General features: G+C 39.6%; 1 protein-coding gene across 1 annotated transcript; it reads left to right on the top strand.

Annotated features, from left to right (window-relative positions):
- Nucleotides 5,604-9,338, top strand: LOC8054189 (transcription factor bHLH18). Its single transcript, XM_002466642.2, has 4 exons — nucleotides 5,604-5,683; nucleotides 6,006-6,683; nucleotides 6,784-7,188; nucleotides 9,130-9,338. The coding sequence occupies exons 2-4, from the start codon at nucleotides 6,054-6,056 to the stop codon at nucleotides 9,208-9,210; spliced, it is 1,116 nt and encodes a 371-aa protein (XP_002466687.2). The 5' UTR covers nucleotides 5,604-5,683; nucleotides 6,006-6,053; the 3' UTR covers nucleotides 9,211-9,338.

Below are 11,763 nucleotides of genomic sequence, written 5' to 3'. Positions count from 1 at the left end.
TTTCTTCTTCTGAAATCCTCCAAGATTTGAAAGGGTCCCTGAGATGGGGGCATCACCAAACCAATGAAATTCTAACATTCTCTTGCGAAGTCACAATGCAAAAACAGGTGATCAAGTGTCTCCTCAACTATGTATCTTCGCATAGAACACGATTATAAGATTGCAGAGACATGTTTTTTCTTCTTAGTATATTTCTTATACTAAGTCTCTATCTTGTGCTAAAAGCTAGAAAAAGACTTTGTGCTTGTGCTGGCAAGCTGATTCCCAGATCCAGTGGGTGCACTGGTTGTTTGTACAAGTATTCAGGCAGGTGCAAAGATCTGATCTTAAAACGAATTGAAACGGGTGATACGATCATTGAAAAATCTCCAAACCTTCTACACCACGAGAGTATACGAAGTTTGATTAATTCTTAGATGAATTGAAATGAATGACGTGATGTCTAAATGAATCTTGAAACCCGTAAAACATCCATATAAACCATGCAATAAATTGTATGTTTACCGGTATACTCCGTCTGGTCCAGTTTACAGGATATATATATATATATATATATATATATATATATATATTAAAATTTTTCTATTCCCTGGAAGTAGTCACTCCCTCCTTCAAACCACTTGCTCCGTACATTAGGTGTGCCGAGGTGCGACTCTCTTAGCGGGTCGTGGGTCACGAACTAGGAATCCGATAAACATGTATTACCATAGGCGTCACCCCTCCCTTATATACATATACATCTGTATTTCATCAAGCACTGGCGGCGGCGGCGGCGGCGGGCGCTCTAACGGCATCCTCCAGGATCGGCGCGACTTCCCCTTCCCCAGCTGCGGCGACCCCAGCAGCGGCCCCTGAATCCTGGGGAGACGACGACGCAGCGCAGGTGTCACATGTGGAGGCTCTCCAGCCTTGGCAGATCCCACCGATGCTCCTCTCCTCCATGCGACCGGCACCCTCCGTTATTGGGCCGTTGCAGTGAAGCACTCCCCTTGGCTGGACGTTGATGTTTTTTCGATGGGCAGCGCCGTAGACTCAATGCACCATACTGGCGGCTCAGATTTGGTTACTGAAAGATTTTTTCTGGTATGCCTATTTGGATTGTTCAAAAAATGCAAGAAAAGTATATAGTGGTACTTCATCCACAACTTGGTGTATATGGTCATATTATGTATAAAACTTTGGTATACAATAATATATACTCACATCCGAATCTTGTATCCGGTTATACTTATATCTGAAATTTGGTATGTAATGGTAATCAAACCTGATTTTTTTGAAGGATAGTCAAACCTGAATTGTGTACACACATACTACTACATTTAGGTATATGGATATACTTCCTGATAAATACAAGCATACAAGTAAAAGTATGTGCACATACTACACTACCTTATACAGGTATCCACGCATGCAAGTAAAAGTATGTGAAGATATTTTCCTTATAAAGTTCTACGTACGTGTACATACTAAGAGCTTGAAGTATGTGTACATGCTTACGTACAAGTACATACTCGAAGTATATAAGTATGCATGTATATATACTTCAAGTTTGAAGTTCGTGTGAAGAAGTACCTATACATACTTCTAAAAAAACTAGGTATATTCGTATACCTACATATTTTAAAAAGGTAACTACGGGCATGCAAGCTCATGCAACGAATCCCACGATTGACGCCTCATTTTTTTTAATTCCGATAGATATGCAAGCTCCACGAATACAATTGGATTTGTATCTAAACCCGTTAGCTCCAGTAACTTACGGCACCAACAACAATATTACAGCCCGTTAGCCAGGTGCCAGACTGGCTGCACCCTCGTGTGCATACTCTTAGGTGGGAGTAACTACTCCTGGAGTATAAAACATATATATATATATATATATATATATATATATAGTGCTATTCTACACTCTAGGTGTAGAATACTATTCTACACCGAACTGTTATACTGAGCAAAATTCAGTATCACTCAGTATTCGTGTTTCAGTATTGTTCAGTATTTTATGGTCCTAATTGTTGGACAAGTTGATACTGAACACTTTTCAGTACTGCTCAGTATTTTTTCTACTCAGTTTTGACTTGCGGTGTAGAATAATATTCTACACCGCAAGTCAAAACTGAGTAGAAAAAATACTGAGCAATACTGAACAACGTTTAGTATCATCCAGTCGTACGTCCAGGACCGCGAAATACTGAAACACGCGTACTGAACAATACTGAAATTTGTTCAGTATAACACTTTGGTGTAGAATAGTATTCTACACCTAAGACGTAGAATAGCACTTGTATATATATATATATATATAATATATATATATATGGTACGCTATCGGAAACGGTTTCTTTGTTGAGTGTCCGATAGTTTGCCTAGTGTATTCTATCGGGCACTCGACAAAGAGGCAATTTGTCTAGTGCCACACTAGGCAAACAAAAATATTCAGTAAAGAGCAAGTTTGTCGAGTGCCACCAACAAGTCACTACGCAAATTACCAGTTTGTTTAGTGTTAAGCAAAGTGTCCAATTTGCAGAGTGTCATTTGTTGACACTCGACAAAAGAAAGGTTTGCTGAGTGTCCGCACTTGACATTCAGCAAAGTGGCCTAGTATAAACAACAAATAAAAAAGGTTGTTTTTGGTCATTTTGCGTAGTGTTGCACTCGGCAAAGACTGTCTTTGCCGAGTGTCATGACCAAAGGCACTAGGCAAAGTGGCCGAATCTGGGCATCTGGGAGTCGGGTTTGCCGAGTGTTATGACCAAGGCACTAGACAAAGTGGCCGAATCTGAATATCTGGGAGTCGGTTTTGTCGAGAGTCATTGCTATGACAGTGGGCAAAGAGGTCACGTTTGCCTAGTGCTGACACTCGGCAAAGGGCAGTTTGCCTAGTGCAGACACTTTTAGAAAAATACTAGGCAAACAACGAGCTTTGTCGAGTGCCTCAGCTATGACACTCGGCAAAGGCTTTACCGAGTGCCTAAAAAATAACACTCGGCAAAGCCTACTTTGTCGTCAACTTTTTTACCGTCTCAGTTTTGTTGAGCGTGGCACTCGGCAAATAGTTTACCGAGTGTTTTTTGTTGTTTGCCGAGTGCTGTAGACACTATGGAAAGCGCGCGATTCCTATAGGCCCGGTCTCCTAAATCACACTTGATCGTTCATTATTAGTTCAATATTATTTATGATTATCAGGTAGTATATTTGATTACAGATCTAATAGTAACGAATTTATATTATAATAGTTAAAATTTATTGATCAGATTAGTGGTTAAATATTACGAAGTTTGCGAAACGTGTTATACGGGACTGAACGGACGGAGTAAAGTATAGTTGAGTAGCTGTTCGGTGTGCTTTGCATGCGTCGTCCATGGAGAAGACGGCGCGGCCGCATTTTGCACAGCGCGCGCTGCCTATTGTAGCAAACTGCACGTGATTTTGCACCTGGCCTAGAGATCTACTCCCTCCGTCCCAAAAAAAAAGTGACGTTTTTGACTTTCAGACATCATGTTTGACCATTCGTCTTATTAAAAAATTTTATATAAATTACAAAATAAATTAATCATGAGCAAAGTATCTCTAATGATAAAATAAGTCTTAACAAAATATATAATATTTATGTAAAAAATTTGAATAAGACGAATGGTCAAATAAGATGTCTGCAATTCTAAAACGACACTCTTTTTGAGACGGAGGGAGTATAGGACTATAGGTAAAAAAAAACTGGCAATCATAGTCGGCACCACTGCACCAGGCCACCAGTGCGAGATTAATTAGAATATTTACTGCCGCCAGCAGTAGTAAACTAAGATATCCGGTACGTGCTGCTTGCGTTACGGGAGTTTAAAATTAAAATGTTTCTTACCTGCTGACAAAACGGCCGTCATTTTCTGCAGAAAGATAGCTATGACTTGTTTAGTTCACCCAAAAACAAAAATCTTTTCAAAATTCTCCGTCACATCAAATCTTATACCACATGCATGGAGTATTAAATATAAATGAAAATAAAAACTAATTGCACAGTTTATCTGTAAATCATGAGATGAATCTTTTAAGCCTAGTTACTCTATAATTGGATAATATTTGTCAAATAAAAACAAAAGTGCTACAGTTCCGAAAACTTTTCAGTTTTCGGAACTAAACAAGGCGCTAGCTAGCTAGCTAGCAGTAGTAGATATAGCTAGATTTCTGAAAGGTCACGAGGTGAGATGTTTATATCAACCTTGATCCAACAATGATACACTTAATTAACTCGTGGGCGGCCTTCTGCCCTAGTAGCTACTCCTTGTTATTATAAGGGATACTACGACGCATAGGTAAATTAAGGGAAACATACACGGAAACAACGTTAACTCCATGCAAGAATAGTTTCAAATTAAACAGAGCGGTTGGATTTTTGTATTTAGCTAGAGTGTGTAGTATGGCCTTGTTTAGATCTAAAAAGTTTTTGTATTTCGACACTGTAACACTTTCATTTTTATTTGACGAACATAGTTCAATTATAGAGTAAATAGACTTAAAAGATTCGTCTCGCGATTTATAGGTAAACTGTGCAATTAGTTTTTATTTTTATTTATATTTAATGTTCTATGCATGTGCCGCAAAAATTTGATGTGACAAAAAATATTAAAAAATAAGGCCTATATATAGCATATAGCTAGCTCGACAAAGCAAAAGCTACGTACCTGCAGCTCCAGCGACCCAATATAATTAGCTAGCCAGGGGCGTGGGCCGGGTAAGCCCAGGATACATCAATTTCTATCTATACTAAAATTTTGTAGGCCATAGAGGTAGGAGTATTATTTTACGGACTAGTATCTCTCTATTGCTTAGGTAAAACTTGCTAAGGGTATGTTTGTATTTTTTTTAAAAAAAAATAGAGCTAAATAAAGCTTTAAATAAGTGGTCTAAAATTACTTCTAAAACTTTAACTCCGGTCTCACATTAGAGCTTTAGAGCTCAAAAGTGAGCTAAAATGTTCTAAAACTTTTAGAGCTCTAAAGTTTAGCGGAGAGAATCTAAATAAACCCTAATTAAGTTGTAGTGTACAGGATTGCTCCGATCCATGCGGTATTTCCGTGTCAACGCTAATCTTTGCGCGTGGATCGGCAAAGGTCATTTGTACAAAACTAGAAATATGCATGTATGTATTATTGGTTAATCAATAATGGCTACAAACAAGTCCAGATATAGCTCACCCTACTTTGATTTTTTTTTTTTTTGCGAGCACACCCTACTTTGATTTTGACAGAACGCCAAATCGGCGACATATTTCTGTACTTTTACCTCATGTGTGTATCACCTTTCCCTGGTGGTGTTGTGCAAACTATCATTTTCACCTGATTTTAGGCACAAAACATGAATCCCAAGAAACGAATTTTATATCATTCTCCTTGACTTTTTGGATGGGGAGAGGCCACGAAAGAGGAGCTAATTAACCTTTATATAAATTCCGATGAAAGAAAAAAGAATAGACAATAGAGTGATGACCTAACATTTCTTTACAAAGAACTAGCACCATTCATTATGGAGACAACATTTTAGGGTGGTGCAGTTTGCGGCGGCACTACCTATAAAAAGGGGAACTCCCTCCCATGGCCTTTTTGGACATTATTGTCTGGAGGGGAGTACACTGGCTGCTACTACTATCAATCTACTCATTATATTTTGCAAATATTTGCAAGGATCTGAGGTAACAATAATCTAGGCAATTTCTTGATCAGCACTACTGTAGTAGCACATTTGTTGTCGTTGGCATCCTCACTTATGTATAGATTCATTATTATTCCTTCCTTGTCTATCTAGTTCTTTCTTCTTTGGACTTGTGCAACCACGCATTTATTCTCCATCTTTTCCCCTGAAAAGTGGCTATCCAAAAACTTTTTTATTGGAAATCATCTCGGAAAGAAAACAATAATTTCTTCTACTATATACTTTTGGAAAACAAACAAATGTTGGTTTTAAATTATCTTGGTCATCAATAATAATAAGGATGGTATCATTTGCTGGAGCAGCTGCGCTAGAGTGTTAGACCAACGTAACCCCCTGCGGTCAGCTGCAAAATGGAAGACTCGAGCATATTCCTGCAGTGGGCGATGAACACGCTGCGGCACGAGCAACCAGCGGCGGCCGCCGTCAACGACGACTGCAGCAGCGAGGCGACGTTCCCCTCGCTCCAAGCGCTCCGGGAGGCCTCACACGCAGCCGAGATGGTGCAGGAGCTGATCGAGGAGGCCCCCGCGAACAGCTGGAGCTCCGGCGACACCACCGACGGCAGCAGCGGCGGTGGCAACAACAACAACAACTCGGCCCCTGCTGCTGCGGCAGCGGCGGCGGCCATGGATCACGATGTCGTCTGGCCTGCGTCAAAGACGACCTCGCCGGTCAGCAGGCCCACCTTGAGCAGGAGCAGCAGCGTCACCAACCCTCCTCTGAGCTGGAACTTCAGCGCCGCCGCCTCGGCACAGCTAGGCAGCGACGGCGGCATGCTGCCGGAATTCGCCCACAAGCGCGCCCTACCGCTGGACCAAGTGTACGGATCGCCACCGGCGAGGAGAGCCGGCTTGAGGAGCCCGGCTGGATCCATGTCGGCGCCGTACGCTCAAGACCACATCATCGCTGAGCGGAAGCGGAGGGAGAAGATCAACCAGCGGTTCATCGAGCTCTCCACCGTTATCCCAGGCCTCAAGAAGGTCCTGATCCAAATTAATCATATCAAATCCATTCGTTCGTTCGTCAATTATATTTCTGATGTCACGGATCTCTTAAACGCAACGTTTAATTTCTGATCAGATGGACAAGGCAACGATCCTTTCAGACGCGACCAAGTATGTGAAAGAACTCCAAGAAAAGCTCAAGGACCTGGAGGCTGGCGGCAGCAACGGACGCAGCAGGAGCATCGAGACCGTGGTACTCGTCAAAAGACCGTGCCTCCATGCTGCGGCGGCAGCGCCAGACGACGATGGCTCCCCATTGTCAGCGTCGTCGGGCACGTCGCCGGCAGAGAGGAAGACGCAGCTGCCGGAGATCGAGGCCCGGTTCTCGGAGAAGAGCGTCATGGTGAGGATCCACTGCGAGGACGGCAAGGGGGTGGCCGTGAAGGTGCTCGCCGAGGTCGAGGAGCTCCATCTCAGCATAATCCATGCCAACGTCCTGCCCTTCGCAGAGGGCACTCTCATCATAACCATCACGGCAAAGGCAAGTTTTTTTTTACTAATAACCAGTCTTTTTTTCCAAGAAAAAGAAACAGTTTTGGCATCATCGTCCTCCACTGCACACAATCTAAGAACGTTTTGAACTTTGGATGGTCTTTTTATTAAAAAAACAGTATGCTGAAGGTTAGGAGTTCCTAATAATGGAAGAACATAATATTGAATACAAACTAACAGTACAAAATGAATGGCAGAATGCAGGGTTCAACCTTTATTCAATGATCAATGATGATCAGTTGGCCGGAAATAAAAAAAAATCGAAACACTGCAGTACCACATGTTTTAACAAGACTAACATTATTGAACTTTAACTTTGATTTCATTTCGAAAGAGTGAAATTGCATTCATGATCGACCTGTGCCTGACAACATCCATCTTGAGAATAAGGTTCAGATCACATATATTTAATATATCTTTATACTGTATGGTGCATATATAGTTGTACTGATGAGGAGTTTTGATTCTTATGTATGTTATAGAAAGCAAGCGTGTGGTGGATATTATGATCATTATGGATTTTCATATATGTTACTACCAAATAAACTGTTTCTATTAATTTTCTCCATCTATAAATACTTTTGATTCAAAGCACCTCTGTCGACATTTGAACCTCAAGTAGACAATTAGTATTCCAACATTAGTGAGAACAAGATGGTTTTACAGTGTTTATATATTTTGATGTGGTGACTCTTGATTAAGGAGAGAGAATCCTCATACAAGTTTACCTAGTTGGTTCACTAGTAGAGAACATACCTTCGATTTTCACTAGTTGGTTCATGATACCATAATGTAACTGTGGTATCCCTCTGTTTCAGTAGCTAAGGTGTTTTAGTTTGATTTAAGTGTCAAACTTCTCTACATCTGCAATATCATGTTAGTTTAATTAAATCCACCATGAAATGTCTTCATTAGTGCATTTATTTGGTATATATTATAGGTGTTTATACCATGAAATGTCTTCATCTGCTACAGTGTTTATACATTCTTTTTGTTAGAATTAGAGAAGTTTGACTTAGGATAATTGTAAAACACCTTACTTATAGTACATTATGCACAACAAACAACAGTTCTGATTAGAGGTAAACAATATAATATAGGGTGTATATATTAAATATGAAAAGACAATTTAAATCCTTGTATACTGATAGATACAATTCATTTCAATCTTTCTAGTTGTTTCACGCTTCCAGATTATATATCACTCAATCATCTATACTACTACAACTACACAATTTAATAGTTATTTTGGATAATGATCTTACCTTTGTTTGAATGGTCAAGGTGGATTTCTCCACCTGAAATTTTCATGATAATAAGTTATGGCACAGGCGGTGATGTTTTTTTTTAGAGAAAAATGACACAAATCCCTTCAATTCAAGGAAACTACCTAGTTAATCAAAGCCTCATCATATCTCACTTGATTGTTTGTACAGAAATTGGCCATCCAACGTGAGAAAGGAAATAGGACGTTGATGGCACCACTATCGTCTATATATATATACAACTATTGGGTTTTCACCTAGAGAGACCCTCATGATTGGGGCACTATGACAATGTGTACAAGTACAAAAGTGGCACCCGATGAGAGAGTGTCAATAATATCATCAGCACATGCAAAAAGTTCAGCAGTTTTTTCCCCAAGGGTTTATCTCTTCCATAGAACACAGTCACAAGCACACGATGCTTGCTTGTTTGGCCTCTGCCACAATTGTGGATGGCATCATGAGGGTCGTCCTCCAGCCGAGCATGTAGAGTAGAAGCACATGACAACCATTGGTCAGAGCAACCCACTAAAACCCCATAGCCAACCTCATTTTTTTTCTTTTTGATCTCACAATCTATATTTTTTATCTATAAAAAATGTTAGTTAATGTGCCAAATTACGTGCAATTCATGTTGATATAATAAAAGAAAATTGTTTTGTCAGGTGGAGGAGGGATTCACTGTAACTGCGGAGGAGATCGTTGGCAGACTGAACTCGATCTGGACTAGTGCACAACCAGCATAACAGATGCTGCAACAGCACTGATGAGTGATGATGATATGAAACGGTAAACTCTAGTTAATCTATCGCACGCCCTATATATATGTAAATATCCGAGGCGGTATGAAATTAAAGTCAGACGGTATATATGATGCTGTGGAGTGTTTCTTCTTCTTTTGGTAACAAGTTTACGGCTTTAGTTGTTTGTTTTTTAACTGTACGTCGTCCCTTGACGTAACTTGCATGGGATTGACCATGCACAGTGCATGCATGCATGCATGAAGATGCACACTAGTGGTAGTGGATCGATGTGCTCGCGCGCAACGAGAATTCCTGCGCCACATGTTTTGCAATAATATAAGGTCTTGTTTAGTTCATCCCGAAATCTAAAAAAATTTCAAGATTCTCCGTCACATCGAATCTTGCGGCACATGTATGAAGTATTAAATATAGACAAAAATAACGACTAATTACACAGTTTGTCTGTAAATCACGAGACGAATCTTTTGATTTTAGTTAGTTCATGATTGGATAATATTTATCAAATAAAAACGAAATTGATACATTAGCGAAATTTCGGAACTTGCGCCTCGCAGTCGTCGCAGCATGCAACGCACCCATGCGCGCATGCACACCCAAGAAAGTGGCGCCTTCACTATTGCACGTTTGTGTCACGGAAAAGCGCCCAAGAAAGAAAGATCAGTTCAGAGGCCGGGTCACCTCCATGTTCCAATTTAGGCCTTGTTTACTTCCTCAACGAAATTTTTTCGAGATACTGTAGTACTTTCGTTTGTTTGTGGTAATTATTATCCAATCATGGACTAACTAGGATCAAAAGATTCGTCTCGTAAATTTCGACCAAACTGTGCAATTAGTTTTTAATTTCGTTTATATTTAATACTCCATGTATGTGTCTAAAGATTCGATGTGACAGAAAATCTTGAAAAGTTTTTGGATTTTGGGTGGAAGTAAACAAGGCCTTAAACAAATGGCGCGCAAGTACTAAAAGCAAGTGGGCTGCAAGTTGTGTCAGGTTAGTTGATTTGAACCACCAAGACGTGCTTGTAAAGTTTATATACATAATATAGCGATGTACGATAATCACTGTTCATGCATGATGTGTACTATATATAGGTTATATTATATATATACAGCCATGTTTATAGCGATGTAAGTATTGTGACCGTACATACCCAGATACCCATGGTATCTAGATCTCGGTCGATATTTATAATCCTTGTTTACTTCACCCCAAAATCTAAAAACTTTACAAGATTTTTTGTCACATCAAATCTTGCGGCACATGCATAGAACATTAAATATAGATAAAAAATAATTAGTTACGCAATTTGCCTATAATTTACGAAACGAATCTTTTAAATCTAATTAGTCTACAATTGAACAATAATTGTCAAATAAAAACAAAAGTGCTATAGTATCCAAAAACTTTTTATCCCCTTAACTAAACGAGGCTTTAGTTCAAAAAGAAGATTCGGAGGGTAAGTTAAATCATTAATATGTGATGTTATATATGAGATGAAATTGTACCTCAACGCGCGATATATCTACAGTGACATTACAGAGTCTCTGTTCTTTGTTAGTATGGGAAGAAATCTAAACTATTATAGATGTTCTTTGTAGTCCATCATCTGGGGTCGAGGAAACCGATCAATAATTTGATGAAGAGTTATTTTGTGGTAAACGAGTTACCAGACTTGTTCGTTTGGTTGATAAGTCATGACAGAAAGTACTGTTGGCTGATTTATTGTGAGAGAAAAACACTGTTGAATGGCTGGCGGCTTCGGCTGATAAGCCCAAACATGTATTCTCAAATTATAATAACATGTCTATATCTCTAGTAAAATAAAAGGCAAAGCGACTTATAATCTGGAACGAACGGAGCGGACATGCGTTGCAGTATATAATACTATATTACCTACTTAAAGTGTATTATTGTAAAAGGAAATATGTACTTGCACGTACTTAGCTGATAAGTTAATGCAATTACAATAAGCAATTGTACGAAAACCTTGTAAGAATTGATTGTATATTTTTGTTCGGACTTATTTTCTTTTCTTTTAAAGATGTCAATGTACGTAAGTGTGCTCGTTGTAGCTGTCTGTTCAATTATCCTCATGGAATATGTCAGGATCAGAATGAGTGGACCAGGCTCTCGACAAGGTGTTTGGATAGATTAATTCAAACAGGAGCCCGGGCACGGTGTAGATTAGTTGAGTTAATACCATCTACGGTAAACCCTCTTCGTGCAGTTGGACCCATTCTAGTACTTTTTTTTAGATAATAAGGCTGTGGAGACCCATTTGAGAACCCAAATTCAAAATGGGTCTCCAACGCAATACCTATAGCCTCCAACAGACTACCCATACAGAAAACCCATTTTAGGTATCAGGAGAGGCATAACCCAAATTTGGGTATTCTCTCTCCTCGAGACCCATTTGCAGAGGGTGTTTTCTTTTAGGTCTCGTTGCTGGAGAAGACTAAAAATAGGTATGGAACCTTTTACCTGTAGCGCTACCCAAAAGATAAATGGGTCTTGTATTTTGGGCGATGATTGTT

Source organism: Sorghum bicolor, chromosome 1 (assembly GCF_000003195.3).
Source record: "Sorghum bicolor cultivar BTx623 chromosome 1, Sorghum_bicolor_NCBIv3, whole genome shotgun sequence".
NCBI classification, from domain to species: Eukaryota; Viridiplantae; Streptophyta; class Magnoliopsida; order Poales; family Poaceae; genus Sorghum; species Sorghum bicolor.
This window is presented reverse-complemented; position numbering and strand designations above follow the sequence as displayed.